Source organism: Muntiacus reevesi, chromosome 11, assembly GCF_963930625.1.
Source record: "Muntiacus reevesi chromosome 11, mMunRee1.1, whole genome shotgun sequence".
Taxonomy (NCBI): Eukaryota; Metazoa; Chordata; class Mammalia; order Artiodactyla; family Cervidae; genus Muntiacus; species Muntiacus reevesi.
The window spans coordinates 68905500-68932778 of record NC_089259.1 but is presented as its reverse complement, the minus strand read 5'-3'; the positions used below and the strand labels follow the sequence as shown (position 1 = coordinate 68932778).

Sequence of the window (27279 nt, the reverse complement as noted above, 5' to 3'; positions counted from 1 at the left end):
GGTCCAACTCTCACATCTATACATGACCATTGTAAAAACCATAGCTTTAACTAGTTGGACCTTTGTCAGCAAAGTAATGCCTCTGCTTTTTAATATGCTGTCCAGGTAGGTCAGATCTCTCATTTATCAAATGAACTTCTGTCCTAAGAAAGATTATTAAATGCAGAACCTCTGCCTCTCTAGAAGCAATATCCTGTGTCAACTGTTAACCACTCTTTCAAGAATGTGGAATTCAGATTTTTCAGATTTGATAGTAGTTAATTTGAAATTTGGAAGAAGGTGATACTAGTGTGTAAAACTCCAATGATCACAGGATCAGTGGGAGCACAGGATCAGTGGGAGACAGAGTAACTTATTTAGTCTGTCCCTAGATCTTTTAGGGTCCCTTATTGCTTCTTTTGAGGACACTACCCCCAACTTTAGTGCTATCAGAACAATTATTTGTCCACGTGTGAGCACCCCTGGATGAGTTGGGGTCCATCCTTACTGTTTGTCTGGTTCCTCTCTAACAGCAGAAAAGGGAATGGCTGCCCTCTCATCCCCTCAGTTGCCCATGCTTGGTTGCTCAGTGAAATTGCTATCCTTGTACCACTACTTGTTTCCTTGTGCATCTTATAGGCACTAAGTGAAAAATGGTAAATTCATTAAATAAAGTCCTTGAATTTTGCCTCCCAAGTGGAATAAGGCACAGTATATCCTGAATAATTTTCTAATTCTGTAATATAGACAGTACCCAATTGCTTCATTGAGTTTCTTACAATGGACTACCTCAGGATATAGGGTGAGAGAGATCCCAGCTAGGGTCCTAGGGCACCTTCTTCCATCTGACCTGCCTTAACCAGAGATGTCCTCCTCTGTTTAGTTTTGCATTCTGTGATTTTTCCTTATCTTTTGTTTGACATTGAGTGAATGAGCTGAGTCTTATTTTGTGGGGTCAGACTATAGTGAAGACATCTGCAGCTTATTTTATATGACTTTGTAAGAGAGGGATGAGGATGAGATGGTTGGACGGCATCATTGACTCAATGGACATGAGTTTGAGCAAACTCCAGGAGATAGTGAAGGACAGGGAGGCCTGGTGTGCTGTAGTCCATGGAGTTGCAAAGAGTTGGACATAACTGAGCAATAGAACAACAACAACAACAAAAGGAGGGAAACTGCAATGATGTGTCATATGTGTTCAAAGACAATGATTAGATTGACTGTAGCTTAAACAGTTGCCTGAATAGAGGATACCTGGTTGACTGCTTGTGACTGGTTGTTCTTAAGTTTGTTGTTGTTGTTGTTAGATCTGAGTGCATTGGTTCTTATGTGTTGGTTTGCTGGCATGCGAGGTCAAGGATTTAGAGCCACCTCAGTCTCGTAGCCTCTGTTTGAATACTTTGACTTCCTGCATTTGTGGGGAAGTGGTAAAGACCATGAAGATAAAGCCCATGGGTTCTCTGTCTAGGGCTGGTTCCTACATGTCTTTCACCCAGTGGGGCACATGATACTATAACAATGGTCTGTGAAGATTTGATGAGAGACCATTACATCTGGAGATGTGCTTGTGGCCACATATGTGTCAGCCTTAAGTTTCTTTCCTGGAATGTTGTCCCCAATTAACTGTTTTTGCTTGTATTTTTAAGTTCTGCTTATCACATGATGCTTCTCTCAATATCCATGTTGTCCAGAAATACTGTATTGATGCGTCTACCCACATCTGTAGTTTTAGCTTCCCTGAGTCCCCATGGTAGTTATGTCAATGCCTCCATTTTGAAAACATGAACACACATTTCTTTCATATCCCCCAGCACCTAGCATAGGGTTTGATAGTGAACACAGTGCTCAGTTCACTCCTTGGAAGAAAAGCTATGACCAACCTAGACAGCATATTAAAAAGCAGAGACATTACTTTGCTGACAAAGGTCCAACTAGTCAAAGCTATGGTTTTTCCAGTAGTCATAAATGGATGTGACAGTTGGACCATAAAGAAAGCTGAACACCAAAGAATTGATGTTTTTGAACTATGGCGTTGGAGAAGACTCTTGAGAGTCCCTTGAACTGCATGGAGATCAAACCAGTCAATCTTGGAGGAAATCACTCCTAAATATTCATTGGAAAGATTGATGCTGAAGTTAAAACTCCAATACTTTGGCCACCTAATACAAACAACTGACTCATTGGAAAAGACCCTGATGTTGGGAAAGATTGAAGGCAGGAGGAGAAGGGGATGACAGAAGAGGAGATGTTTGAATGGCATCACTGACTTGATGGACATGAGCTTGAGCAAGCTCTGGGAGTTGGTGATGGACAGGGAGGCCTGGTGTGCTGTAGTCCATGGGGTAGCAAAGAGTCGGACATGACTGAGCAACTGAAACTGAACTAGATTTGTTCACCAGAATTCCAAACCTAGGGATAATTTTCTTAGGAAAATAATAACTTAAGACCGGATGGCTTTTCTTGATTAGTATGTGGATTGGATTAATGTTATCAAATGCAAATATATTCCTCTCAAATTCTTTATTTTAGGGTAAAATTATGCAAAAGGGGACTTTTGCTGAGGTTTCAAAATCTTGGATAGATTTTGAAGATATTCTTTTAAAGAAGGAGAATGAAGAGTCTGAACCATCTCCAGGTCCAGGAACTCCCACTCTGATCTCTGAGTCTTCAGTTCAGTCTCAACTGTCTTCCAGACCCTTCTTGAAAGATGCGGCTCCAGAGGACCAAGATGTGAGTTTCTCATCCTGCAACATGCCCTTGTCTGTCTGCTCTTGGTGACCTCATGGACCTTCAGTCTTCTTCTCTCATGACATCTTTGTTTATCCCAAAGTAGATCCTAAGATTCCAAGCCTAATTCCATGGAATTGGTAGAATTAGAAGGGCATGAAGGGAGAAAGCCTGCTTGGTGTTCACCTTTGGGTGTAGGATGAAGAATCTTATGGAACTCAGTAGTGGGTGCACTGCTATGAATTTTCAGCTGTTTGTGGCTCACACTGATATGAGAACTCATCAGTTTACCATAGTTACATCCTACTCACTCTGGTGGCTCCCAACTTCCCTTATGCTTTCAGAGGTTTAATGTGAAGACCCCCTTAGACTGAGTGTTTCTGTGACCATATTAAATCAGCTATTTTCCTATATGTTGGAATGTTCTGGAACTGCAGGTGATTGATGGTAATATTTTGCCCCTTTGTTGGATCATTTGTTGTAGGCCAGACACTTTAGAGTTGGTTCTTGTCTTTTTTTTTATTACCCGTTGAGACCTAGAGCCACATCTTATTCACCTTGAATGTCCAGTGGCCAGCATAGAGTTGAGTACATCTTTCGCTCATGTGACTCTCTAATGCATTCTAGGTCTTACAGACAGAATTGAAGAAAAGCACTAGCTCTCTCTTAAAAACATACACTGGTACTCCTTGGTATCCAAGCCCACAATATCCAGACCTAGGAACCTGGGTGATTCTGATAAATATTTAGATTAGTCCTTCACATTCTACACTCAGGAATCACTTCCTGAAATTCAGGAATTAAATAGATTTGGGTCATATGCTATCCTGTGCTGTCCAGACTCACATTATTTCAACTTCCTGTGTGAACTCATTTTGCTGTAATTGTCTAGGATTTTGAGCACCAAGTATATTTTACGTTTCTTTCACTGGAAGTGATACAAGTCATTTAGAGGGATATGTTAGTGCCATATCATTTTGTATATTATTTTGGAAGAAGCTTCTGCATTTGTACTTGAATCAGGTAGTTGTGCTTGTGCTGAGAGTCATGATTGATTTAAGCAAAGTCACCCAACAGTGAATAATTTAGTGCAAATGATGTCCTTTTTCTAATAGCTTTCTGAAAGTAGGGTGGATGAGTCCAAGGGTAAATGAATATGTGGTTTGGCTAGACATTTGCACACAATTTTCTGTAGGAAATGGACCATCCTGCACTCCTACGAGCATATGAGATGTGTCTGTTTCCTCACAGCTTTGCAGTGGAGGGCATTGTAAACTTTTGAAATTTGGGGGTTCCTTACTTAAAATTATGTTTTCACTGCTGTTCTCCCTCCCAGACTGAGAATATCCAGGTTACATTACCACTGGAGGGCCGTTCGTTTGGAAGAGTTGGTTTTAAGACCTATGCGAATTACTTCACAGCTGGTGCTCACTGGTTTATCATCATTTTCCTTATTTTAGTGAACATTGCAGCTCAGGTAAATAAGAACATTTGTTTTGGTTTGTGCCCTCTTCTTGGTATTGATATATTGTTTATGTTGTACATTTTAAATTTATTAACATTTTAAATATATATATATTAAGAGATTTATTTCAGAGGACTGGCACATGAGTTTGTGCAGTCTAACTGGTAAATGTGAAATCAGAAAGGCAGGCCTACAGGCTGGAACCTCAGGCAGGAGCTGACCCTGCAGTCTTGAGGCAAAATTTCTTCCTCCTCCAGGAAGCCTCAGGTTTTGCTCTTCAGGCCTTTGACTGACTGGACAAGCCCAGCACAGTATTGGGGGTGATCTCCTCTACTTTAGTTCTGAGGATGATGTGAATCACATCCACTGAATACCTTCATAGCAACAGCTAGACGAAGGTTTGGTTGAACCACTAGAGACTGGCCTGGCAAAGCTGTCACAGAAACTTGACCATCACAGTTTTGACTTTTATACTGTTGTTATTATGCTTTGCAGTCCATTTTTGTTTGCATTAAATGAAATCTGTGAGGAAAATAAGTGAGGCTTACTTATTGAGGTGAGGTGTTGTTTGTATATAACAGAGAGATTCTAGGAAGAAAAAGAATGTCTTGTAAAGATATTAAAATGTAGCATGCCCTCCCCTTTCCTGTGGTTATCTGGGGTGTGGGGCTTGGCACAGACCTGAACCGGAAGGACCGTCTCCACATTATGGAGCCTTTCCCTCTCCCAACCTAGTGAGCGGGTGTGAGGGCTCAGTAATGTCAGTATGTGAGTGACTATTGTTTCCTGCTCCAGGTTTCCTATGTCCTGCAGGATTGGTGGCTTGCATACTGGTGAGTGATTCCTGGTCTGACCCAAAGGGCTGTGAAGTCCACATGAAGCCTCACTTTCCCATAGCAGAGGGGATAGTTGGGGCTTGTTCAGCCTCCTCTTCTAACTCTCACATAGTTTCTCTGAAAAAGAAGTAAATTTCTGGCTGATGGAGTGAAACTATCCCTGCATTTGACCCTCAGCAGTTTCCTCACATTCTTGAGAGCTGAAAGCTGTGATTCAAATGGACTTTTTATAAGGTAGATGGACACAGGGCCCAGTGAGCTGGGAACCATTTTCCACCGTAAAACACGTCTCCTAAATTGAGGTTAATTTTTCTGTTATTTACCTAAATTCTATCCAGAGTGTAATATTTTTTCTTTGTCTTCCCTTTTCCCTAGGGCAAATGGACAGAGTACCCTATATGCCATGGCATATGGAAAAGGAAGGGTAATTGAGATACCTGATTCTGACTGGTACTTAACAGTTCACTCAGGTAAATCATCTGGTCTATTATACAAGAGTCTGAGGTGTTTACTAGAAGCCTGTGTGAACCTAGAGCTCCTAGGAGTAATTCAGTAAGTGGACATCTAGGTTGCTTCCATGTCCTAGCTATTGTAAACATTGCTGCAATGAACATTGGGGTATATGTGTCTCTTTCAATTCTGCTTTCCTTGGTGTATGCCCAGCAGTGGGATTAGTAGGTCATATGGCAGTTTTATTTGAAGTTACTTAAGGAATCTCCACACTGTTTTCCATAGCAGCTGTACTAGTTTGCATTCCCACCAACAGTGTAAGAGGGTTCCTTTCTCTCCATATCCTCTCCAGCATTTATTGTTTGTAGCCTTTTGGATAGCAGCCATTCTGACTGGCATGAGATGGTACCTCATTGTGGTTTTGATTTGCATTTCTCTGATAATGAGTGATGTTGAGCATCTTTTCGTGTGTTTATTAGCCATCTGTATGTCTTTGGAAAAATGTCTGTTTAGTTCTTTGGCCCATTTTTTGATTGGGTTGTTTATTTTTCTGCAATTGAGCTGCAGGAACTGCTTGTATATTTTTGAGATCAATCCTTTGTCAGTTGCTTTGTTTGCTATTATTTTCTCCCATTCTGAATGCTGTCTTTTCATCTTGCTTATAGTTTCCTTCGTTGTGAAAAAGCTTTTAAGTTTAATTAGGGCCCATTTGTTTATTTTTGCTTTTATTTCCATTAGACTGGGAGGTGGGTCACAGAGGATCCTGCTGTGATTTATGTCGGAGAGTGTTTTGCCTATGTTATCCTCTAGGAGTTTTATAGTTTCTGGTCTTACATCTAGATCTTTAATCCATTTTGAGCTTATTTTTGTGTATGGTGTTAGAAAGTGTTCTAGTTTCTTTCTTTTACAAGTGGTGGACCAGTTTTCTCAGCACTAATTGTTAAAGAGATTGTCTTTTCTCCAATGTATATTCTTGCCTCCTTTGTCAAAGATAAGGTGTCCATAGGTTCGTGGATTTTTCTCTGGGCTTTCTATTCTGTTCCATTGGTCTATATTTCTGTCTTTGTGCCAGTACCATACTGTCTTGATGACTGTAGCTTTGTAGTATAGTCTGAAGTCAGGCAGGTTGATCCCTCCAGTTCCATTTTTCTTTCTCAAGATGGCTTGGCTATTCGAGGTTTTTTGTATTTCCATACAAATTGTAAAATTATTAATATTCTACTTCTCTGAAAAATACCATTGGTAGCTTGATAGGGATTGCATTGAATCCATAGATTGCTTTGGGTAGTGTACTCATTTTCACTATATTGATTCTTCTGATCCGTGAACATTGTACATTTCTCCCTCTATTTGTATAATCTGTGATTTCTTTCATCAGGGTTTTATTTATTCCTAAGTATTTTATTCTTTTTGTTGCAATGGTGAATGGAATTGTTTCCTTAATTTCTCTTTCTGTTTTCTCATTGTTAGTGTATAGGACTGCAAGGTGTGTTAATTCATTGATTAGCTCTTGTAATTTTCTGGTGGTGTCTTTACAGATTTCTATGTAGAGGAACACATCATCTGCAAACAGTGAGGGTTCTACTTCTTCTTTTCCAATCTGAATTCCTTTTATTTCTTTTTCTTCTTTGAGTGCTGTGGATAAAACTTCCAAAACTGTGGTGAATAGTAGTGGTGAGAGTGGGCACCCTTGTCTTGTTTCTGACTTTAGGGGAAATGCTGTCAGTTTTTCATAATTGAGGATAATGTTTGCTGTGGATTTATCATATATGGCTTTTATTATGTTGAGGTATGTTCCTTCTGTGTCTGCTTTCCAGAGGGATTTTATCATAAATGGATGTTGAATTTTTTCAAAGGCTTTCTCTACATCTATTGAGATAATCATATGGTTTTTACCTTTCAATTTGTTAATGTGGTGTACTACATCGATCGATTTGCGGATATTAAAGAATCCTTGCATCCCTAGGATAAAACCCACCTGGTCATGCTGTATGATCTTTTTAATATGTTGTTGGATTTTGTTTGCTAGAATTTTGTTAAGGATTTTTGCATCTATGTTCATCAGTGATAGTGGCCTGTAATTTTCTTTTTTTGTGGCATCTTTGTCTGGTTTTGGTATTAGGGTGATGGTGACCTCATAGAATGAGTTTGGAAGTTTACCTTCTTCTGCAATTTTCTGGAAGAGTTTGAGTAGGATAGGTGTTAGCTCCTCTCTAAATTTTTGGTAGAATTTACCTGTGAAGCTGTCTGGTCCTGGGCTTTTGTTTGCTGGAAGATTGCTGATTACAGTTTCAATTTCTGTGCTTGTGACAAATCTGTTAAGATTTTCTATTTCTTCCTGGTTCAGTTTTGGAAAGTTATTCTGTTCTAAGACTTTATCCATTTCTTTCAAGTTGTCTATTTTTGGGGCATACAGTTGCTGACAGCAGTCTCTCAGGATCCTTTGTATTTCTGTGTTGTCTGTTGTGATTTCTCCATTTTCATTTCTAATTTTGTTGATTTGATTCTTCTCCTTTTTTTTTTTTTTTTTTTTGATGAGTCTGGATAATGGTTTGTCTATTTTATTTATCTTCTCAAAGAACCAACTTTTAGTTTTGTTGATTTTTGCCATAGTCTCCTTTGTTTCTTTCCCATTAATTTCTGTCCTAATTATTTTATTTTATTTTAATTTATTTATATTTTTTATTAGTTGGAGGCTAATTACTTCACATTCTTGGCATACACACTGAGGAAACCAGATCTGAAAGAGACACGTGCACCCCAATGTTCATCGCAGCACTGTTTATAACTGCCCTAATTTTTATGATTTCTTTCCTTCTACTAACCCTATGGCTCTTCATTTCTTCCTTTTCTAGTTGCTTTAGGTGTAGAATTAGGTTATTTATTTGATTTTTCTCTTGTTTCTTGATGTAAGCTTGTATTGCTATGAACCTTCCCTTTAGCACTGATTTTACTGAGTCCCAAAGGTTTTGGGTTGTCGTGTTTTCATCGTCATTTGTTTGTATGCATATTTTGATTTCTTTGTGATTTCTTCTGATTTGTTGCTTATTCAGAAATATGTTGTTTAGCCTCCATATGTTTGTATCTTTAATAGTTCCCCCTCCCCCCGTAGTTGATATCTAATCTTACTGCATTGTGATCAGAAAAGACACTTGGAATGATTTTTTTTCTTAAAATTTACCAAGGCTAGATTTATGACCCAGGATGTGATCTATCCTGGAGTAGGGTTGGTGTACACTTGAGAAAAAGGTGAAGTCATTGTTTTGGGGTGAAATGTCCTATAGATATCAATTAAGTCTAACTGGTCCATTATATCATTTAAAGTTTGTGTTTCCTTGCTAATTCTCTGTTTAGTTGATCTATTCATAAGTGTTTTAAAGTGAGTGGGGTATTAAAGTCTCCCACTATTATTGTGTTACTGTTAATTTCCCCTTTCATACTTGTTAGCATTTACCTTATGTATTGTGGTGATCCTATGTTGGGTGCATATATATTTATAATTGTTATATCTTCTTCTTGGATTGATCCTTTAATCATTATATAGTGTCCTTCTTTGTCTCTTTTCACAGTCTTTATTTCAAAGTCTGTTTTATCTGATATGAGTATTGCTACTCCTGCTTTCTTGTGGTCTCCATTTGCATGAAATATCTTTTTCCAGCCCTTCACTTTCAGTCTGTGTGTGTCCCTTGTTTTGAGGTGTGTCTCTTGTAGACAGCATATATAGGGGTCTTGCTTTCGTATCCATTCAGCCAACTTTGTCTTTTGGTTGGTTCATTCAACCCATTTACATTTAAGGTAATTATTGATAGGTGTGGTCCTGTTGCCATTTACTTTGTTGTTTGGGGTTCACGTTTATACACCCTTTCTGCATTTTCTGTCTAGAGAAGATCCTTTAGCATTTGTTGAAGAGCTGGTTTGGTGGTGCTGAATTGTCTCAGCTTTTGCTTATCTATAAAACTTTTGATTTCTCCTTCATATATGAACGAGATGCTTGCTGGGTATAGTAATCTGGATTGTAGTCTTTTCTCTTTCATTACTTTAAGTATGTCCTGCCTTTCCTTTCTGGCCTGAAGAATTTCTATTGAAAGATCAGCTGTTAACCTTATGAGAATCCTGTTGTGAGTAATTTGTTGTTTTCCCCTTTTTGCTTTTAATAATTGTTCTTTTTGTTTGATATTTGTTACTTTGATTAATATGTGTCTGGGATATCTCACCTTGGGTTTACCCTGTCTGGGACTCTCTGGGTTTCTTGGACATTGGTGGCTATTTCCTTCCCCATTTTAGGGAAGTTTTCAGCTATTATCTCCTCAAGTAGTTTCTCATGGCCTTTCTTTTTGTCTTCTTCTTCTGGGACTCCTATAATTTGAATGTTGGGGTGTGTGATATTGTCCCAGAAGTCTCTGAGATTGTCCTCGTTTCTTTTAATTCTTTTTTTTTTCTCTCTGCTTCATTTATTTCTACCATTCTATCTTCCACCTCACTTATCCTGTCTTCTGCCTCAGTTATTCTATTGTTGGTTCCATCCAGAGTGCTTTTGATCTCAGTTATTGCATTATTCATTATTGATTGACTATTTTTTATTTCTTCTAGGTCCTTGTTAAGCATTTCATGCATTTTCTCAATTCTTGTCTCCAGACTATTTATCTATAACTCCATTTTGTTTTCCAGATTTTTGGATCATTTTTCCTATCATTATTCTGAATTCTTTTTCAGGTAGACTCCCTATCACCTCCTCTTTTGTTTGGTTTGGTGGACATTTATAATGTTTCTTTACCTGCTGAATATTTCTCTGCCTTTTCATCGTGTTTAGATTGCTGTGTTTGGGGTGGCCTTTCTATATGCTGGAAGTTTGTGTTCTTCTTTATTGTGGAGGTTCCTCCCTGTGGGTGCAGTTGGACAAGTGGGTTGTCAAGGTTTCCTGGTTAGGGAAGCTTGCGTCGGTGTTCTGGTGGGTGGAACTGGGTCTCTTCTCTCTGGAGTGTAATAAAGTGTCCAGTAGTGAGTTTTGACATATCTATAGGTTGGTTGTGACTTTGGGCAGCCTGTATTTTAATGCTCAGGGCTATTTTCCTGTGTTCCTAGAGAATTAGGTTGGTATGTCTTGCTCTGAAACTTGTTGGCTCTTGGGTGAAGCTTGGTTTCAGTGTAGGTATGGAGGCTTTTGGATGAGCTCTTGTTGATTAATGTCCCTGAAGCCAGGAGTTTTCTGGTGTTCTCAGGTTTTGGATTTAAGCCTCCTTCCTCTGGCTTTCAGTCTTATTCTTACAGTGACCTCAAGACTTCTCCATCCATACAGCACTGATGATAAAACATATAGGTTAATGGAGAAAAGATTCTCCACAGTGAGGGACACCCAGAGAGGTTCACAGAGTTACATGGAGAAGAGAAGAGGGAGGAGGGAGATAGAGGTTACCAGGAGGAGAAGAGGAGGAATCAAAGAGAGAGAGAGAGCAATCTAGCCAGTAATCATATTCCTGTGCTGTCTACAGCCTGGAACATCCAGAGAGGTTCACAGAGTTACACAGAGAAGAGGGAGGAAGGAGATAGAGGTGACCAAGAGGAGAACATGGGGAGTCAAAATTCGAGATAGCAATCTAGCCAGTAATCAGTTCCATGTGTTTTCCACAGCTCAGAATACCCAAAGAGATTCACAGAGTTGGGTAGAGAAGAGAAAGGGGAGGGGGAGGGAGGAGATAGAGGTGATCTGGGGGAGAGGAATGAGAGTCAAAAGAGGGAGAGGGCAATCAAGCCAGCAATCACACTCCTAAGTAAAAATGGGTACTGAAGATTGGATTCTTAAAAGTACAAAATTGATAACAAATACCAAAAAGCAAAGGTTAAAAATCAAGAGTAGAGGTTAAACTCTCAAAAATACAATATTAAAAAAAATCAGAAAAATTATAAAAAGCACATGTGAAATTTGCTTTAAAAATAAGTTCTTTTTTTGCAAGATAATAGGTTATAAAAATTAAAATTAATGGAGTAATAAAGTAGTTAAAATAAAAAAATTTTAAAAATGTTAATAGTAAAATACATCTAGGAATTTCTCTGGAGCTGTTGCAGGCAGTGTGGGGTCAGTTCAGTTTCAGATAGCTCCTTGTTCCATCTTATACTTCTTCTCAAGGTCTATAGGCCCCTTCCAATGTAGTTGGTGCTAACTACAGGGTTTTAATCTGTTGCACCTATTACTTCCAAAGCGTTTCCCTCTATTTATTTTGGTGGCTTTTGTTTGTCTTTTGTTTTATTTGTCTTTTATTTTGTCTCTTCAGTGTCTAATTTCCACCCTGACACAAGGGGGTGAAGGTGATCACTTATTTAGGCTCACTTGTTCAGTCATGCTACAGGGAGAGGAACACTGCAAACAAATATCACTGGCATGTGTGGGGAGTTCTCACATTGTCTGGGCCACACTGTGTTTGCCCCGCTCACGGCGTGTGTGCCTTCCTGGTCTACATTGCTCAGGCTCTAGGTTGCTCTGCAGGGGTACTATCTAAAGTGGGCCCTGGGTTGCGTGCACGTCCCAGGTCTAAGCTGCTCAGGTTCAGGTTCTTGGGTACTCCACAAAGGCGCAGACTTGGTTGGACCTGCGTTTTGTGCCCTTCCCAGCTCTGGTGACCAGGTGCTTGGTGAGTGCAGTCTCCCCAGGTGTGCAGTGCATCTTATCACCTCCCCAGTCCCAGCCACTTGGTTTCCTGGGATCTCAGCGGGAGCACCATCCCACATGTGCCGTGTGTCTCCTCTGGGGGAGCTGATCTCTGGCTGCGACCCTCCTGGTGGATATCAACCGTCCAGGATCCCAGGAACATTTGGTTAGCAACTGGGAGCCTGCTGGCAGTTTGGTGGAGGATGCTGTCTCTGGGGCCGAGATTGCCCCTTTCCGGCTCTAGCTGTCGCCCGCCTGCCTCTCTGCCTCTGGTGGGGGATGGGCCGGTCTGCAGCTAACTCTCCTCTGGTATTCACTCAGTCCTTTGTTCTGTGAGTGGGCCTGGCAGTGCCTTAGGTTAGAGCTTTTCGAGGGAAAGTTCTCTCTCTCTCTTTCTTTTTTTTTTTTTTTTCCTGGCTATCCCACAGTTTGGGTTGCTGTCTCATGTTAGCTCCCTCAGATTGTCCTCAGGACATTCAGGCCTGGTCCTTACCCTAAGCAATGCAGCCTGTGCGTCCCTGTTCAGCCCCTGCTTGCTGGTGGCAGATGCGAGCATCTGGGCAACTTCTCTGCTGGGAGTTGCAGTTAGGCACGTAATCTGTGAGTTTTATTTATTTATTTATTTTCCTCCTGGTGATGTTGCCCTCTGAGATTCCAAAACTCCCCACTGATCCGCTGGTGAGAGGGTTTCCTGGTGTTTGGAAACTTCTCCTCTTTCACGACTCCCTTCCCAAGGCGGGTCTCCATCCCTACCTCTTTTGTCTCTCTTTTTATCTTTTATATTTTTCCCTACCTCCTTTCAAAGACAATGGACTGCCTTTCTGGATGGCTGGTGTCCTCTGCCAGCATTCAGAAGTTGTTTTGTGGAATTTGCTCAGCATTCAAATGATCTTTCGATGAATTTTTGGGGGGAAAAGTGGTATCCCTGTCCTATTCCTCCACCATCTTAGGACCACCCCCACGTTTTGTGTTTTTATAAAACACTTAGTGAGAGATTACTTGCTTATTTTAATTAATTATCTCATGGTAAAATATAGTACATGTTTTCTTGCAATTCAATTATTGAAGAGATTGTCTGCTTGCAACTTAATATGGTCTTTTTATACTCTTTAAAGCTGCTTGGGTATGGAAATAGTTACTTTACATGGAAGTAAATTTCCATATACATTTACCATTTATAAGGAAATGGTAGGTCATCTCTTCTATTCCCTTTTCATTCTTGGTTGTATCAAAAAATTTCTCAATTTTAGATTATGGGTCATGTTGTAAATAATGAGATTTGAAATATGGCAAAAGGAAGATACTATTTTTATTTGTTTGTTTGTTTTGCTTTTTTTTTATTTTTCAGTGGGTTTTGTCATATATTGATATGAATCAGCCATAGAGGAAGATACTACTTTTTGTCATTTTCTTTCTTCTGAGTTTTTAGTAGTACTTGTAATTGGATTAGGAAAAGCTGAAATTGTATTTTACACCTGATTTTTTTCTCATGTTGTTTCTATTTAATAAGGGAACCATACTTATTTTTATATTCTTCTTTGCAAATGTACCTAGTGAATGTATTAAACTCTCATAGAATCCATTATATATTTATTCTATAGTCTATAGGTGAATATATATATAAATTATATTTGTAGAATAAAACACATAACATTTTTGTAAACTGTCTGCCATGCTTTTGCATAATTGAAAGAAAGGCAGAGATCTTGTGCTGAGTGATATTGCTTTATTTCAGTTCTAACTGCAGGTACCATCCTTTTTGGCGTCACAAGATCTCTGTTGATATTCTACGTCCTTGTTAATTCTTCACAAACTTTGCACAACAAAATGTTGGAGTCCATTTTTAGAGCTCCAATGCTGTTCTTTGATAGAAATCCAATAGGTAAGTCATACACCAAGTTTCTCAGTAAGTATGTCTTATTAATGCATTTAGTTCCTGATTACATTTGATATTTGAAAATGGATGAGATACTTAGAAGAAAATCCCTGTGCATATTGATCTATTTTCTACAAAAAACTTTACTGATCTGAATATAGGGGCATATAAGTTTTTATTCTAATTTTAGTGTGTGTGTAAAGATAAATTTTCACTTTGCAGAATGATTTAGAAACACATTTGTTACGTGGCATATAAAATATCCTATGTTAGATGCAGACATGTTTTAATGTTGTTGGCCAGTTTCTAAAAGCTGGCTGTGTCATAGAGTGTTAAGTTAGGCTGTTGTCTAGATAGGACCTTCTTACAATGAATCTGCAAGAGACAGGCTGTGTGTTTCTTTCTTTCTTTTCCCATCCATTTCTGGAATCACAGAGCTCTGACATATGCCCATGCATTGAGGTTTACTTAAAAATAGTAATAAAAATTCATTAAAATACCAAGTTGGTAGAATGTAAGCATCTTTTTCAAAGAAACTAACTTTATAGTTTTACAGTGAACACTTGGTGACATGTAGGACCCTTTATAGTATATAGCACATGGATCTTCAGTAGTAAGTTTCTCAATATGAGTGTCCCTGGAGGTTTCTCAGTGGTTTTTTCTTCCACCTTGAGGCCTTTGACTTGTTTTGCTTCCGAAGGTAGCCTCCTGACCTGGGTTTCTATGAAGCATTAGTTCATCAGTGTACATGCCCCTCTGTTCAGTTGGTTGGATTTGTGCTGAGGCCCAGGGCAGCTTTGTTTTTGTAGGCATTGATTGACAGGACTTGTTGAAGCAGCTATGTGGACTGGAAGGAGGAAAGGGGTAGCCTTGGCCTGGCCATCAATTCACCATGTGACCAAGGTCAAAGCAGATGGATCCTATTGGGCAGGCAAATCTCCAGGCAGGATGTGGTCTGTCTCAGTTTAAAAGTGTAACTCTGCCTGAAGTCAGCTGCCTGGGTTCAGTCCTGGTGCTAGTTCCAAATGGTAATAGCAGGTTATAGTTATATTAATATAATTCTTATGTGCTGGTTACTTAATTTCTTTGTGTCTGTTTTCTTATCTCTAAATGGGGATTCTATTAATACACTTTTTGACTGTGTTAGAAATAAGCTTATTAATGTACTCACAACACTTAACTCATGGTCATTGACTAGTGAACCCTACTGATTATGAGGAAATGTTATCTGGGAACTTCCTTTCTTGTGAAATGGGAGTAATTTCACATGCCCTTCCTATTCAGGGAAGTATCTTGTGTAGATGTATTCAAAACATATTGTTTGGTCCAGGCAGTAAGCCAAGCACAGAATGGTTAACTACAAAGGCCCATACAGATCTCATTTTATTATGAAGCTGTAGTGAGGAAGTATTTGGAGAATTCCATACTATAATGGCTGTGAAGTTGTTTCGCTTTGTCACTTAATGTAAAAACTATGGTCATCAATTTGGGAGACTTAAGTTGGACTAGATTTTTGTTATTTCAACCTCTGGGTGCTCATGACCACAGTTAACCAAGTTCTTCATGTTCAAGACCTGTAGGCTTCTCCAGATGCTGATTTAGTTATTATTCAGGGATTTGGGATCAAGTTTAAATCTTCAAAGTCACTAATCTTAGAGCAGTCGGCACACTGGTACTTGTCTTCCTCCTCTTCCTCTATCTCAGCAGAATCTCATTCCTTCAGGAAAATAGAAGCCCAAATAAGTATTATACTGCAAAGATTATAGGCCTGCTTTGCCCAAAAGGCTTCAGGGCCATCAATTACTTACTCCTTCAGTGGTATATTCAGTTGAACTCTTTCCTATAGTTTATTGTCAAAGCAAAATTTGCAATAGATTATTTATGGTGGACTTTATTGCTGTGATCACATGAAGAGAAAACCACATATATTGAGATTTTGGAAGCTCTGGTTCCTAGAATCAGACTATTTAAGTTTCCAAGTTCTGTGTCTGTCAATCAAGGAAATGAAACTGTCAGACACGTAATACATTTCCCTGGGGTTTAGCCGAGCATTGAAGGCAAATTGTGGTGCTTATGTGGGTTAAATATTTGGTACCTAATAGCTTTGCCTTACAAACTGAAGGCCATTAAGAAATAATGGGGAGGATTTCATCCATTTTTAAACATAAGTAGACATTTAAAAACTATTATTGGACAGGGAGTTGGGATGTAGGTGGAGATGTTGGATGTCCTGATTATGCTGGAACAGAGCTTTGGAAGAGCTGAGCCAGTCACTTCTCTTGGCCTCAGGTTCTAATAGGTAAGAAGAGGGGGCCTTTTCACTCATCAAGCATTTACTGATCATCTACTGGTTGTAAGTTGTGGTCCCCAGCATTGAGACAAACAATCCCTATCTTTCTTCTTATTTTTTTTCTTTTTTTTGTAGTTTTCCAAGTTTATTTCAGTTTATAGCATAAGGTATTTCAAATAAATCTTTAATTTTACTGCATGCAAAAAAGTACCCCCAATTAAAGTCATCATGTGCAAAGGTTATTGTGATGTGGCCCATTGTTAAATAGATAGTTAGCAAGTTATTTTTTTCCCAAATAAAGATAAAGTGTCTAAATGAGAGGGAGAAAGAGAGATTCCATTATTAAACTTGGAAACAAAGAAGTAGTGATATCAACTTGTTGGGCTGAGAAGAATTTGCAAAAGACTGTTGGAGAACCTCTGAGAACAAGTGATTAGGAAAAATCATGTAAGGTCATTTCCCAACACCTGACACCCACACAAGAGGGATGTCCTTGTTAGTACTATGTTGTTAAACTGTTGGAGCTCTTTCTTTTTCTGAAGTGTTTATTTGTAACATTTTTCTTAATACATATGTGTATATCTATATATGTATGTATTTATTGAGACATTGTTGACTTTCAATGTTTCAGGTGCACAGCAAGGTGATTCAGTTATACATATGTATTATTTTTGAAATTATTTTCCATTAAATATTATTGCAAGATATTAACTATAGTTCCCTGTGCTATACAGTAAACCTCTGTTACTTGTTGCATGTCTATTTTTTTAATTAGACATCTAGCATTCTATTCATACTAAGTCAAACAAGTGGAATCAAAATGTCATAAATTTTTTAGCTAGGCAAAAATTGTTAAGTTTTCTAAAATACATATATTATACATATTATTTATTTATATGTATACACAAGTTTTTCTACTATGCTTGATAAGCAGTTGAGAAAGAGCACCAATAAAAAAAGATGGAGAAATTGGGAAACAAATAAATGAAACAGGGGTACTGAATATGAAATAGAAAAAGTGAAACAAGCTAGGTAAAAATAAATGATCACCATATAGTCCAATTGTTTTTAAGCATGGCTGCTTATTAGAAACACCTGGAGTTCTTCAGGAAAAAAAAAAAAAATAAAAGCAATACCTGGGTATTTATATTTTTCAAAAACTTCCAAGATAGTTTTGATATGCATCTGGATTTTAAAAAGTGATTACAGGCTCTTGTATTAAATAGCAGTTTTGATGATACAGATTTCTAATATTTTTCTGTTGACCAATCAGGATACAATGGTATTATATGAGTAATGGTTACATAATCACAATAGTAAAAGATGTTTATCAAATAAATTAATAGCCAGACAAAAAATAAAATATAATTAAAATTGCAAGTCATAAAGGGAACACAATTAAATTATACAATAATCACATACAATCGGGGGGATCAAGCAGAGTGACATGGTAATTGGAAATGCATCCATGCAACATGTTCTCATCTGCTCAGCCAGTCTCTGTCTTTTTTTGGTGCATTTAATCCATTTATATTTAATGTAATTATCAATATATGTGATCTTATTACCATTTTCTTAATTGCTTTGGATTTATTTTGTGTAAGTCTTTTCTTTCTCTTGAATTTCCTCCCTAAAGAAGTTCCTTTAACATTTATTGTGAAGCTGGTTTGGTGGTGCTGAATTCTCTGAACTTTTTCTTGTCTGAATAGTTTTTGATTTCTCCATCAAATCTTAACCAAGAGTCTTGCTGGGTGGAGTATTCTTGGTTTTTAGTTTCTTCCCTTTCAGTACCTTAAATATATTAGTCCATTTCCTTGTAGAGTTTCTGTTGAGAAATAAGCTGATAGAGTGATGGGAGTTCAGATCAGCTCAGTTCAGTTGCTCAGTCATGTCCAACCCTTCACGACCCCATGGCCTGCAGCTCATCAGGCCTCCCTGTCCATCGCCAACTCCCGGAGCTTACCAAAACTCATGTCTACTGAGTCAGTGATGCCATCCAACCATCTCATCCTCTGTTGTCCCCTTCTCCTCCTGCCTTCAATCGTCCCCTGCATCAGGGTCTTTTCAAATGAGTTAGCTCTTTGCATCAGGTGGCCAAAATATTGGAGTTTCAGTTTTAACATCAGTCCTTCCAATGAACACTCAGGACTGATCTGCTTTAGGATGGACTGGTTGGATCTCCTTGCAGTCCAAAGGACACTCAAGAGTCTTCTCCAACACCACAGCTCAAAAGCATCAATTCTTTGGCACTCAGTGTTCTTTATAGTCCAACTCTCACATTCGTACATGACTACTGAAAAAAACCATAGCTTTGACTAGACAGACCTATGTAGGCAAAGTAATGTTTCTGCTTTTAATATGCTGTCTAGGTTGGCCATAGCTTTTCTTCCAAGGAGCTAGCGTCTTTTAATTTCATGGATGCAATCACCATCTGCAGTGATTCTGGAGCCCAAAAAGATAAAGTCTGCCTCTGTTTTCAATGTTTCCCCATCTATTTCCCATGAAGTGATGGGACCAGATGCCATGATCTTAGTTTTCTGAAAGTTGAGCTTTCAGCCAACGTTTTCTTTTTCACTCTCCTCTTTCACCTTCATCAAGAGGCTCTTTAGTTCTTCACTTTCTGTCATCTGCGTATCTGAGGTTACTGATGTTTCTCCCAGCAATCTTGATTCCAGCTTGTGCTTCATCCAGCCCTGTGTTTCTCATGAAGTACTCTGCATATAAATTAAATAAGCAGGGTTACAATATACAGCCTTGACATATTCCTTTTCCTATTTGGAAACAGTCTGCTGTTCTATGTCCAGTTCTAACTGTTGCTTCCTGACCTGCATACAGATTTCTCAAGAGGCAGGTCAGGTGGTCTGGTATTTCCATCTCTTGAAGAATTTTCCACAGTTTGTTGTGATCCACACAGTCAAATGCTTTGGCATAGTCAACAAAGCAGAAATAGATGATTTTCTGTAACTCTCTTTCTTTTTTGATGATCCAGCAGATGTTGGCAATTTGATCTCTGGTTCCTCTGCCTTTTCTAGAACTAGCTTGAACATCTGGAAGTTCACAGTTCATGTATTGCTGAAGTCTGGCTTTGAGAATTTTGAGCATTACTTTACTAGCATGTGAGATGAGTGCAGTTGTGTGATAGTCTGAGCAATCTTTGGCATGCCTTTCTTTGGGATTGGAATGAAAATTGGCCTTTTCCAGTCCTGTGGCCACTGCTGAATTTTCCAAATTTGCTGGCATATTGAGTGCAGCACTTTGATAGCATCATCTTTTAGGGTTTGAAATAGCTCAAATGGAATTCTATCACCTCCACTAACTTTATTCATATGCTTCCTACGGCCCACTTGACTTTACATTCCAGGGTATCTGGTTCTTGGAGAATGATCACACCATTGTGATTATCTGGGTCATGAAGATATTTTTTGTACAGTTCTTATGTGTATTCTTACCACCTCTTCTTAACATCTTCTGATGGGAGTTCACTTCTATGTAATTTGTCATATTTGCCTTATTGCTTTTAATATTTTATTTTTGTCTTTAATTTTTGTCAGTTTGTTTACCCTGTGTCTCAGTGTGTTCCTCCTTGGGTTTATCCCGCCTGGGACCAAATCTGTGCTTCCCAGATTTGGTTGACTATTTCATTTTCCATATTAGAGGAATTTTCAGCCATTATGTCTTCAAATATTATTTTTAGGTCCTTTCTCTCTCTCTCCTCATTCTGGGACCCCTATAATGTGAATGTTGGTGTGTTTAATGTTGTCTCAGAAGTCTCTTAGGCTGTCTTCATTTCTTTTCATTCTTTTTCTATATTCTGTTCTGTGGCAGTGATTTCCACCATTCTGTCCTCTAGGTCATTTATCTGTTCTTCTGCCTCAGTTATTCTGCTATTGATTCCTTCTAGTATATTATTCATCTCTGCTTGTTTATTCTTTAGTTTTTCTTGGTCTTTGGTAAACATTTTTTGCATCTTTTCAATTTTTGCCTGCATTCTTTTCCTGCGATCCTGAATTATCTTCCATATCATTATTCTGAATTCTTTTCCTGGAAGTTGGCCTATCTCCACTTCATTTAGTTGTTTTTCTGGGGTTTGATCTTGTCCCTTCATCTGGGACATAACTTTGTGCTTTTTCATCCTGATTGACTTTCTATAATGTGGTTTTTGTTTTAGCCACTGTGGAAATGTGATTCTCTTTTATTGTTCTGTCTGCACTCTGATGGATGAGGCTAAGAGACTTGTGTGAGCTTCCTGATGTGAGGGATTGGTGGTGGGAAAAACTAGGTCTTGCTCTGATGGGCAGGACCTTGCTCAGTAAAGCTTTAATCCAATTATCTGCTGATGGGTGGGGTTGTGCACCCTCTCTGTTAGTTGTTTGGTCTGAGGCGACCCAACTCTTGGGTCTTTGGTAGGGTTAATGGCCACTTCCAAGGGGGGCTTATGCCAAGGGAGACCTTCCTGTGGGATCACTGCTCCTTTCCTCTGGGTCTTGGGGTGCACAAAGGTTAGCTTCTGTCCTCCAAGACTGGAGTCTCTGGTTCTCCTAGTCCTGTGGATATAATGAAGTCCTGCTGGTCTTCAAGGTCAGATTCCCTGGGAATTACCAGTCCCTTTGTTTAATTCCCTGGCTGGGAAGCCTGATGTGGGGCTCAGAATCTTCACACAGTGAGGAAACTTCTTTGGTATTATTGTTCTCCAATTTGTGGGTCACCCACCCAACTGGTATGGGATTTTATTTTATTGTGATTGTGCCCCTCCTACCATCTTGGGGCAACTTCTTCTTTGTCTTTGGACGTGGGATATCTTTTCTTGGTGGGTTCCAGCATCCTCCTGTCAATGAGAGTTCAACGGCTAGTGGTAATTTTGGTCCTCTTGCAGGAGATGAGTACACACTTTTCTACTCTGCCATCTTGACTGAAACGCTGGCAGTCCCTGTCTTTCAAGGCATTTACACATGTAATAATTGCTGGCAGTGGACTATTTGTTTAAATTAAATGGTGTTAATATTCTATGATTCCATATAGAAAAGATACAAATTCACATTATAATACAGCTGTCAACTGGAGATCTCAATTCATACATACACACCACATACACACTGACAAACATAGCCCTATGCTGCAGATGTTTTTCATAGTATGTTATGTAAAGGTTACCCTCGGTTTCAGAAAATTTTACAAAAACTGTTCTCCTGGTACTTTAAGATGAATTGTTTTCAAAATGAAATCACGTCAGTGGGAGTGAAAGGAATTTAGGAAATAAAGTAAGTGATTCTTTATTTAAGATCATCATCTCTAAGCTTACAGCAAATTCATCCTAATTTCTAAACAGACTCTTAGCGATACTGAAATGTTCTCCTGACTCATCAGAGACTGTCTAGATGCTAGAGCTCATCTCTAAAAATGAGTTAGGAGAAGAAGAGGGAAGCCAGCACTTCTAATATTGCTTTTTACAAATATCTACACACACTTCTCTTCAGGCTTTTTAAAAGTATGTTACAAGTGCTTTGATAGTAGGTGAAATGTAAGCAATGATGTTTTCTCCATAAGTAATGAAATCAATTGTTGAGTGTTCTTTTCATTCTTGGTAACCAGGATTAATCTGTGAGAAATTCCCCCCTTATTTAGGGAAAACTCTAGTATCTAGAGTTCAAAGACAAGTTTCAAAGTATACCTTGAGTGGAATTTTATTAAAATGATGTAGTTATGTGGAAAACTATCATGAAATCAAGTTCTCTGTTCTGGAAATATTTTCCTTTCATTTCTTTTTTGCTTTTGCATTTTCATAGATTGTATCATATGGGGAAATAGTTCAACCTCTTGAACTCCTGGAAAGTCTATTTTAGACTTGTTACATGTATAGGAATCTTTATCCAGGCATTATTCCAAATACAGTCATGCTCCTCGTGATGGGAAAGTCCTGCCTCTGGGTCTACTGTGGGGAGAAAGCAGTGCTTCAGAGTGGCATATTGCTGCTATATCAGTAGAAGGAGAAGAGGGCAACAGAGGATAAGAAGGTTGGATGGCAACACCGATTCAATGGACATGAGCTTGGGAAAACCCCGAGAGATGGTAAGGGACACGGAAGGCTGGTATGCTGCAGTCCATGGCGTCATGAAGAGTCAGATACGACTTGGCAACTGAATAACCAGTGTCTGCCCTGGGTGATTTTCAGTCAAAATCCCTAATTTTGGGCTAAGTCAATAATTAGTGATTTCTTTTTGAACTTCAAGTGGATGTTTCTAGAAGTGTTCTTTTGATTCAGTGACTGATCTTATCTTCACTCTGAGGCATGTAATGAATATGTATATTTTTTGAGGATGTGGTAAGGAAAACAAGGTATCCATTTCTTTCTTTTCTACACAAAGATGTTTGAACAGATACCAGAGTACATCTGTATTTGTCCTTATATGTGTTTTCTCACAACAAAAAATTCCATAGATTTAGCTTTGAGAAGTTCTCACGATCATGGATTAATCTTTTTATTACCTTTAAATATTTAGAAAGAAATTAAGGAGAAAGAGACATAGAGAACAGACCTATGGACATGGGGGGAGAGGAGAAGGGAGAAGGGGAGATGTATGGAAAGAGTAACATGGAAATTTACAATACCATATGTAAAATAGATAGCCAATGGGAATTTGCTGTATGACTCAGGAGACTCAAACAAGGGCTCTGTGACAGGCTGAAGGGCGGGATGAGAAGGCAGATGGGATGGAGGTTTGGGAGGGAGGGGACTTGAGTATACCTGTGACTGATTCTTGTTAATGTATGACAGAAAACCACAAAATTCTGTAAAGCAATTATCCTTCAATAAAGAATTTAGAAAAAGAGAGAAATTAAGAAGGAAATTTCTTTCTTTCTTATATGTAGCCATTATTTTTAGACTTTTGTTCTTTTTTCTCTTGTTGGTGTCAACATGCCTGGGCTCATAAAATTTACAACCTTTGGGAGAACTATAAATTTATTACTCTTTATTTTTGGAGAATAAAATGATACTATTAATGACATTTTAAAATTATGCCTCATCCTAGTATAAATCTTCCTTATATTCTCCTTTTTATTCAGCATAAAAGTGAAAAGATTACCAACTATGGCTTAATCCATTCCACCAATGGGTGATACTGTAGGCAGAAATATTTATTATTGGTATCAACTTTTAAATGTTAGTCTTGACATAGCTCTATCAATAGAGGGAAAAAATGCTGATTTCAAGATGATGGATAATTTGTATTATTAGAAAATTGTTCTTCCTTGATTCAAAATTAAATATATATTTGTTGACAGAAATAGCCAGGGAAATAAAACATAACACCTGTGTAATCCAGCTAGTCACTGATTTATCCGATAAGCTACAATCAGGTGAGCTCTTGTTTATTAAGCAATTGTTAAATCTTTAGACAGGGTGAGTAGATTTCACTCCTACATTCAGTTCAGTTCAGTTCAGTCTCTCAGTCATGTCCAACTCTTTGCAACCCCATGAATCGCAGCACACCAGGCCTCCCTGTCCATCGCCAACTCCTGGAGTTTACTCACACTCACTTCCATCGAATCGGTGATGCCATCCAGCCATCTCATCCTCTGTCATCCCCTTCTCCTCCTACCCCCAACCCCTCACAGCATCAAGGTCTTTTCCAATGAGTCAACTCTTCGTATGTGGTGGCCAAAGTAATGGAGTTTCAGCTTCAGCATCAGTTCTTCCAATGAACACCCAGGACTGATCTCTTTAGAATGGACTGGTTGGATCTCCTTGCACTCCAAGGGACTCTCAAGAGTCTTCTCCAATACCACAGTTCAAGAGCATCAATTTTTCGGCACTCAGCTTTCTTCACAGTCCAACTCTCACATCCATACATGACCACTGGTAAAACCATAGCCTTGACTAGATGGACCTTTGTTGGCAAAGTAATGTCTCTGCTTTTGAATATGCTGTCTAGTTTAGTCATAACTATCCTTCCAAGGAGCAAGCATCTTTTAAATTCATGGCTGCAGTCACCATCTGTAGTGATTTTGGAGCCCCCAAAATCTGTTAGGCAGGCAGGGAGTGAGTCTTGACATCGACCTCAGTCATATCTGAGAGGCCCGAAACTCTGAAATCCAGTGATTATATCATCCTGCAGAACTTACTTGGAAATAATTTGGTGAAAAAGAAAGCCAAAATAGGTTGTAAGAACTTCAGGGGATTTTTGTGGTAGTAGTTTCTGTACACTGTCTAATATTTCAGAGATCTGCTGCCAACTGTTTCATCTGTTGGCAGTTAAAATTCTCCAAGAGATATGAAATGGAGACTGTGCATTTTGCTTTGAAAGATAGTTGAGGTGCATTGTGCCAGCAAAAATACCCGTCTTGGAGATAGCTGTGCATTCTTGTGGCAGGAGGAGCCCCGTGATAAGTGGTGTCCTGTTCCCTCAGAATCAGGAATTCTTACTTGGTCCACATCTCTCTGTGGCCACCCCACTTCCTGTGGTTCATGGTTTAGGAATCCTCAGAAATCATGAAGCTGAGTCCGTGAGCATTTTCTAGCAGACACGCTCCATAGCTTTCATCAGATGTGCAGTGTTTCAGAGTCACTGTCTTAGAGATTTTTCTGCCTGTTAATTTCTCCACTGTCCATTCCTGACAGTGAGTGAACTATTAGCCAAACTCCTATGTGAGACCATGTGCTACAGATGGATGGGATCCATGGGTAAAGGAACTAATCTTGTCTAGTTTCCCAGTACCCACCCCCCCCACCCCCCACCTCTGATACTTAGGAAAAGTAAAGTATCAATTACACCCTGTTGCAAAGCATTTATGGTGGCTGTAGCAGAGGGGTTCCCTGGGGCCATGTGTGAGGTGTGTCTACTTCTTCAAGGTCAGTCGCCTACCATATTTAGCAACAGGCAATGTGACTTGCCCCAAGTTACAGGACAGAGCAAGACCTGGGATGAGAGGGCTCTCAAGTCCTGGACCTTCCTAATCTATTGTGCTTTTTTTAGACCATCTGTCCCAAATCATTCTTTCAGTCATTTGTTCACTTGTTAATCAATTCATTCAACCGTCAGTAATTTATATAATATAATTTTGAGGTGGAATTATTTTAAATGTTTTACTTTAATTATGATTTACTAAGAGAGAATTCCTGTAACTATTTAAAACTCTTTTAATATTTAAGGTATTCAGCATCCAGTGGAGCAGGCAGTACCCAATCAGAAGGGCCCAGTCTGTCAATGGATGGTTGGCCATCACTGCTCATATCAACTTAACACCAGCCCTGCCTATGATGTTACTGGCTTATCTTTAGTAGTAGATATTTAACAGAGATTTCCAGTGTGTCCAGTAAAATGGCTGTGTATCATAAATGTGTTGATATGAATTTTCTGAGTCTCTATAACCTGGGCGAATCAGTCTCCAACATGTGTCTTTCTATCTGGTGTTGCTTGTGCCAACAGAATGAGGCTGAGTTCAGTTCAGAAGTAAAGGAAATCTTTATTCCTTGATCAGAGAATTGAGAGGTACGAGCTTGCACTCTAAAATTCCTGTTCTCTCCCCTAAAGGCGGCCCTAAGCAAGCGTGCTTTACAGGTTTCTTGTCATTGCACCTGCCCCCCACCACCATCTTAAAGCCATTTCCCACTAGGGAATCTGATCTGAAGAGTTAGGTGCAAGGCTTCTGCATGTATTACTCTATGAGCACATGAAATTCAACTAAACCGAAAAGGAAAAAAGAGTTAGACTTTATCTTATTTCCCAGATTCTACCTTTATTTCATGAGAATCCTTAATGAACTTTGTTGATGACAATATGATGGACCAGACGCTTCACTTTGAAACAAATTTCCCTAGGTTAGAAAACAACAGCTTAAAAAAAAGAGAGAGAAAGATTTTTCAAAATATCAATAGAGACTGGAATTTGAGGACAAACCACTTATTATAGCAGAAGAGCTTGTTTTATTGATTCACTCAGAATATTCAAGTGCCTTCTATTTGAGGTGTTGCAGTGAGGCTTTGGTCCAGGCACTGGGGTAACAGCAGTGAATAAAATAGACAAAATCTCTGTCCTAACAATGTCTGTTGCTATTGTTAGTTGCTAAGTCATGTCCAACTCTTTGCAACCCCATACCTGCAGGACACCAGGATTCCCTGTCCTTCACCATCTCCCCAAATTTGCTCAAACTCATGTCCATTGAGTTGGTGATGCCATCCAATCATCTCATCCTCTGTCATCCCCTTCTCCATATTCTAATTTAATTTGTGTGAATAAAAAGAAGACAAGTGGTTGTTAGCCCCTGAAAGTAAAGAATGAAATTTAAAAGGCAATAGTTATATATGTAGATAAAGTGAAGTCGCTCAGTCGCGTCCGACTCTTTGTGACCCCATGGAATGTAGCCTACCAGGCTCTTCTGTCCATGGGGCTTTCCAGGCAAGGGTACTGGAGTGGGTTACCATTTCTTTCTCCAGGGGATCTTTCCAACCCAGGGATTGAACTCTGGTCTCCTGCATTGCAAGCAGATGTTTTACCATCTGAGCCACCAGGGAAGCCCATACATGTAGATAAGACAAGATCAATTTAAATGTTCTTGAGACAGAAGGTATAGCTGATTCCCACTGGGTCAGTGACTCTTGAATGGGTTCTTTGCCTGGAATCACAAATGCTACTTTTTAAACCCGGCTGTGTATAGTAGAGCAGAAACTTTATTCATTGATTAAGGAATAAAGGGAGAGCTCATGCTCTTAAACACACCATCTCCCCAAGGGGAGGGGAATTAGAGGAACTTTAAGGGATAGGAGGCAGGCATGTCACTGGGGCTCTAGGAAAGGGGCAGAAATTTCTGGGAACAGCCAGGTTAGCTGGAACATGTGCAGTCTTCCACACTCCTTTGCACATGGCGGGAATTGTGCCTAGTCCAGTACAAATGCCCACCTTGGATAGAAATCTTAACATGGTAATGAAGCAAAAATAACTTTCAGACAGTTCCAGTCTCATCTGTGCATGGCCATCCCTGTAGTTAAGTCAGAGCTGGTTCAGGGTGGTTGGC

At 39.1% G+C, this 27279-nt stretch overlaps 1 protein-coding gene across 1 annotated transcript in view; it reads left to right on the top strand.

Annotated features, from left to right (window-relative positions):
- LOC136144154 (ATP-binding cassette sub-family C member 4-like) overlaps positions 1-27279 on the top strand; it is a 203580-nt gene that overhangs the window by 78389 nt on the left and 97912 nt on the right. Inside the window, 5 exon segments of the mRNA XM_065901812.1 lie at positions 2512-2712; positions 4046-4186; positions 4970-5007; positions 5386-5480; positions 13839-13985. Of these exon segments, the coding sequence (XP_065757884.1) occupies positions 2512-2712; positions 4046-4186; positions 4970-5007; positions 5386-5480; positions 13839-13985 (622 nt within the window).